Below are 4,718 nucleotides of genomic sequence, written 5' to 3'. Positions count from 1 at the left end.
AGAACATAATTACAGTAATGCTCTGGCCAGCCAGTCCCTGAGTTTCATGGTGTGGGAGAACATCTGTGATTTGGGAAGTGGAAAGAAAATGCAATTTCAAGAACTGATGAGAGATTAAGAAGAACTAAGGGGCAAGCAAGACAGATCTTCCAGGAAAGGTTGCCATGAAGCCTGGCAGCTGAGTTGATCTTCAGGAGCCACATAAAGGTGGAATGTGAGAAAAAAAAAAAAAAAAAAAAAACCACAAAGCTGACTTTTGACTACTGTACATCCGCTGAGCCAGGTGCACTCCAACATGCAGGCACGATAATAATTAATACAAAATTTCAAAAAACATTTGAAGTTTAGGAAAAGTGAGACTCCACGGAAGACTACGAGAAAACTAAAGCCCATACAGGATGGGTGGGAGTGGTGGGACATTAAGTAGGTCTGGGGCATTTGAGTTAGTACAGGAAGATCACTTCAATTTAAGACAGATTTTGGCAGATATCTATTAGCTGGGGGGAGGGCAGAAGCTACTGTCTTCTGTCTCATCAGGCTGCCTTGCAATCCTGACCAGTGCCAGGCTAGTAATAGACGTCTGCAAAATTATTTTGGCCAATAATTTCATAAAGATTTAAAAGTATTTAGAAATAAAGAACTCAAATCAAAATAAATAGCATGCCCTGGTTCTTAAAAACAAGACTTTCTAAAAATTATGACCATTTAAAAGATACAGGGGGAAAAAGGAGACACCATGAACAGTAAAGCAATATACAATACTTAATAATTGTAACATCTGACTCCATCTTTTTATAAACATGATTTTTGCTGAACTACTTGAAAATAAGTTAGATACCAGGATACTTCTTTTTTTTTTTTTTTTTTTTTTTTTTTTTTTTTAGTACAACTAAAGTTTCTTTTTATTGGACATGTTAACAAGAAAGAGGCTTAGTCAAAAAGACCAAAGCCCATGTCATCATCAGACTCCTCAGATTCTTCTTTCTTTGCTTCTACTTTCTTCTCCTCAGCTGGGGCAGCAGAGGTAGAGGGGGCAGGACCACCTGCTGGTGCAGCTCCAGCTGCTGGAGCAGGTCCACCAGCCCCTACATTGCAGATGAGGCTCCCAATGTTGACATTGGCCAAGGCCTTTGCAAACAGGCCAGGCCAGAAAGGTTCAACATTGACACCAGCTGCTTTAATGAGGGCATTGATCTTATCCTCCGTGACCGTCACCTCGTCGTCATGAAGGATGAGGGCGGAGTAGATGCAGGCGAGCTCAGAGATGGAGGCTATGTTGCATGTTGCGGACTGCCAGCACGGTGCTAGTCGCCGGATGAAGTGAGGGCCTCACCCCATCGCGGCCTTAGCTCCCTCGGAAGAACCGAGCACCTTGGCGGCAGCTGAGGAAAACGATACTTCCTTTTTTTAAGGATTTTTTTTGTTTTGTTTTGTTTTTCGAGACAAGGTTTCTCTGTGTAGCTTTGGAGCCTATCCTGGCACTCTCTCTGGAGACCAGGCTGGCCTCGAACTCACAGAGATCTGCTTGCCTCTGCCTCCCGAGTGCTGGGATTAAAGGCGTGCGCCACCAACGCCTGGCTTTTTAAAAGATTTTATTCATTTAATATGTATACAGTGTTCTCCCTGCATGCTAGAAGAGAGCACCAGATTTCATTACAGATGGTTGTGAGCCATTGTGTGGTTGCTGGGATTTGAACTCAGGACCTCTGGAAGAGCAGTCAGTGCTCTTAACCTCTGAACTATCCAGCATCCCCAGGATACTTCTTATCCTTAAAAACTAACATTATCTTTCAAAACTATAATACCATTACGTCTAAAAGTAATACAATTTACAATTCTTCCAGATTATTTACTGCTTTCCTATCTGTCTCCAAAATCTCTGATCTCTTTTCTCACGGAACCAGGACATATCAAGGCTCGCTCACTGCATTTGACTCTTTCAAATCCCTTTTCATCCAAACCAGAAGTCAGAAAGCCTTTCCAAAGGGCAGGTAGCATGTATTTTAAACTTGTGGGCTGTTTGCAAATGCTCAGTTCTGTTGGAGCCACACATAGCTACAGTTATACAGTCAAAGGTAAAACTTCAATAAATGAACACATATTTTCAATATGTGCTTATATATTTTACTTAGAAAAGATGGTTATAAACTGAGCCTGATGGCACAGGCATGAGATTCCAAGTATTTAGGAGGCTAAGTCAGGAAGATCACAAAATCATGGTCTGCTTGAGCTAGAGTGAGTTCAAGGCTAATGTGGGGAACTTAGGGAGGCCCTGTATAAAAATGAAAAGGGGAGGAGATGCATAAAAAGTTGGGTAGGGCACTGGTGGAGTTTAGCATTTCCAGGAACGTTGCCAATCTCGGATGTAGAAACCAGTATCCCTTACAACTTTTTTGTTGAGGATAATGTATTATGCCAGTTGTAGCTCACATCCTTTAAATCCCAGCATTCAGGAGGCTGGAAAGAGGGCTTAGAGGTGAGGAGCACTTGCTCTCCTTGCAGAGGGCCTGAGTTCGAGTCTCAGCACTCACATGGCAGTTCACAACATCTGTAACTCCAGTTCTAGGAGATTCCAGTGCTGTCTTCTGACCGCTAAGGCACCAGGTATGTATGTGGTGCAGATATACATGTAATCAAATCAAGCACATTAAAAAAATCATAAAGGAAAATAAATAAAAAATCCCCTTATTCAGGAAGCTCTGTGAGTTCTAGGTCCACCAGAGATACAGTAAGACCCAGTATCAAAACAAAACACCTTTTTAAAAAAGATTAAGTTCAGCCTGGCGTTGGTGGTGCCCGCCTTTAATCCCAGCACTTGAGAGGCAGAGGCAGGTGGATCTCTGTGAGTTAGAGACCAGCCAGTCTACAAGAGCTAGTTCCAGGACAGCCTCCAAAGCCACAGAGAAACCCGGTCTCAAAAAACAAAACAAACAAAAAACCAAACAAAAAAGATTAAGTTCAAGGCCAGCCTGATCTACAGAGCAAGTTCTAAGACAGCCATGGCTGTTTCACAGAGAAACCTTGTCTTGGAAAAAAATAAAAATTTACTTATGGGTATGTATGTTTGTTCACATGTGGAATGCCTGTGAAGGCCAGAAAATTCAATCCCTTGGCGCTATAATTTCAGGCTGCCAGACCAAACGCTGGTCTTCTGGAAAAGCAGTAAGTATTCTTAACTGTTCAGTCATCTCTCCAGACCCAAGAATACGGGGAGGCGGAGGCAATCAGATCTCAGAGTTCGAGGCCAGCCTGGTCTACAGAGTGAGTGCCAGGACAGCCAGGGATACACAGAGAATCCCTGGCTCAAACAAAGAGTTAGGGTTATATCTAAGCAATTTAGGGGAATATGGCTGTTACAAATGATAAAAAGGGTCAGGCAGTGGTGATGCACACCTTTTAATCCCAGCACTGGGGAGGGACAGGTTCTTCTGATGGTCTACAACTCATCCGGTAGGCATGGCTGATTGAGCAACCCATTTTGGCGTCCCAAGTCATGGAATTATAAGATCCTGTTTTCTGGGAGTCCTCATGCTTGAAAGGCAAGAGCTGGGTTATTCCCAGCCCTACCTCCTGTTTTGAAGTGGAGTGAATGTAGAAGTAAAGAAGTCCCTAGAGCAAAAGTGGCTCCAAAGGTAGAATTTCTAATGTTTGTATTGCACACGCAGATCTGAATGTTTGGTATCATGCCAAAAAATAGACCCAAGGTTGGTTTAAAATGTAAAATTCCCTTAAAGCATACGGATGGAAGATGTTCTTCTGTATATATGTTTCTCTTATTGGCTGATGAATAAAACACGGATTGGCCAGTAGAGGCAGGAAGATAGGTGGGGCTAGAAGACCAGTGAATGCTGGGAAAAGGAAGGCAGAGAGAGACTAAGAAGAGATACCATGAAGAGACTGAAAAAATAGGACGTGCCAGACTTTCCCTGGTAAGATAAGGCCACGTAGAAATACATAGATTAGTAGTTATGGGTTAATAATTAAGACAGAGCTAGCCATTAAGCCCTAGCCATTGGCTAACAGTTTTATAATTAATATAGGGTCCGTGTGTTTATTTGGGGCAAAGCAGCTGTGGGACCAGGCAGGACAGAAACCTGTCTTTAGCACACAAGGCTGTGCAAGGTGATCAACTCATAGCAGTAAGCCAGGTGTTGGTGGTGCTGGCCTTTAATCCCAGCACTCGGGAGGCAGAGAAAGGCGGATCTCTGTGAGTTCAAGGCCAGCCTGGTCTCCAGAGCGAGTGCCAGGATAGGCTCCAAAGCTACACAGAGAAACCCTGTCTCAACACCCCCCCACCCCCGCCCCCGAAAAAAAAAATCTACTATTTCCTTCCGCTAGCACTGACACATGAATCAGCTCTGAAAAGTGATGGCATACACTGTCCTCTCACTCATAGCCAAAGTGCTCAATTACCTTGACACATGACTAGCAGCCAACCCAGGGCTGTATTTATGAGCATGTTTGCCTTTAGTTACTTTCAGGAGATATACTCAAAGCTATGCTAAAGTTTACCTTTCAACTTTGAAGGTTGCATTTTCTGAGAACTTAGGGAAATGGTTAACAAGCTTAGCACTAGAATCCCTTTGCTTGTACCAGCATAAGTCAGATCTTGGGGAATCATTTTCAGAATTATTGACTGATAGAGCACATGAGGATTGGTGACTTCGTTAATATCAAGGACAGAAGCCTCGTTGGTCAGCTATCCTAAGCCTCATCTG

General features: G+C 43.2%; 1 protein-coding gene across 1 annotated transcript; it reads right to left on the bottom strand.

Annotated features, from left to right (window-relative positions):
• Positions 1 to 881: 881 nt before the first annotated feature.
• Positions 882 to 4,459, bottom strand: LOC100767529 (60S acidic ribosomal protein P1-like). The gene is made up of 2 exons (XM_035438836.1): positions 4,414 to 4,459; positions 882 to 1,304 (listed from the first exon to the last, which is right to left on the bottom strand). Exons 1-2 carry the CDS (start codon positions 4,457 to 4,459, stop codon positions 931 to 933), a joined length of 420 nt encoding a protein of 139 aa, XP_035294727.1. The 3' UTR covers positions 882 to 930.
• Positions 4,460 to 4,718: the final 259 nt, after the last annotated feature.

The sequence above is a fragment of the Cricetulus griseus genome, chromosome 2, assembly GCF_003668045.3.
Source record: "Cricetulus griseus strain 17A/GY chromosome 2, alternate assembly CriGri-PICRH-1.0, whole genome shotgun sequence".
Classification (NCBI taxonomy): domain Eukaryota; kingdom Metazoa; phylum Chordata; class Mammalia; order Rodentia; family Cricetidae; genus Cricetulus; species Cricetulus griseus.
This window is presented reverse-complemented; position numbering and strand designations above follow the sequence as displayed.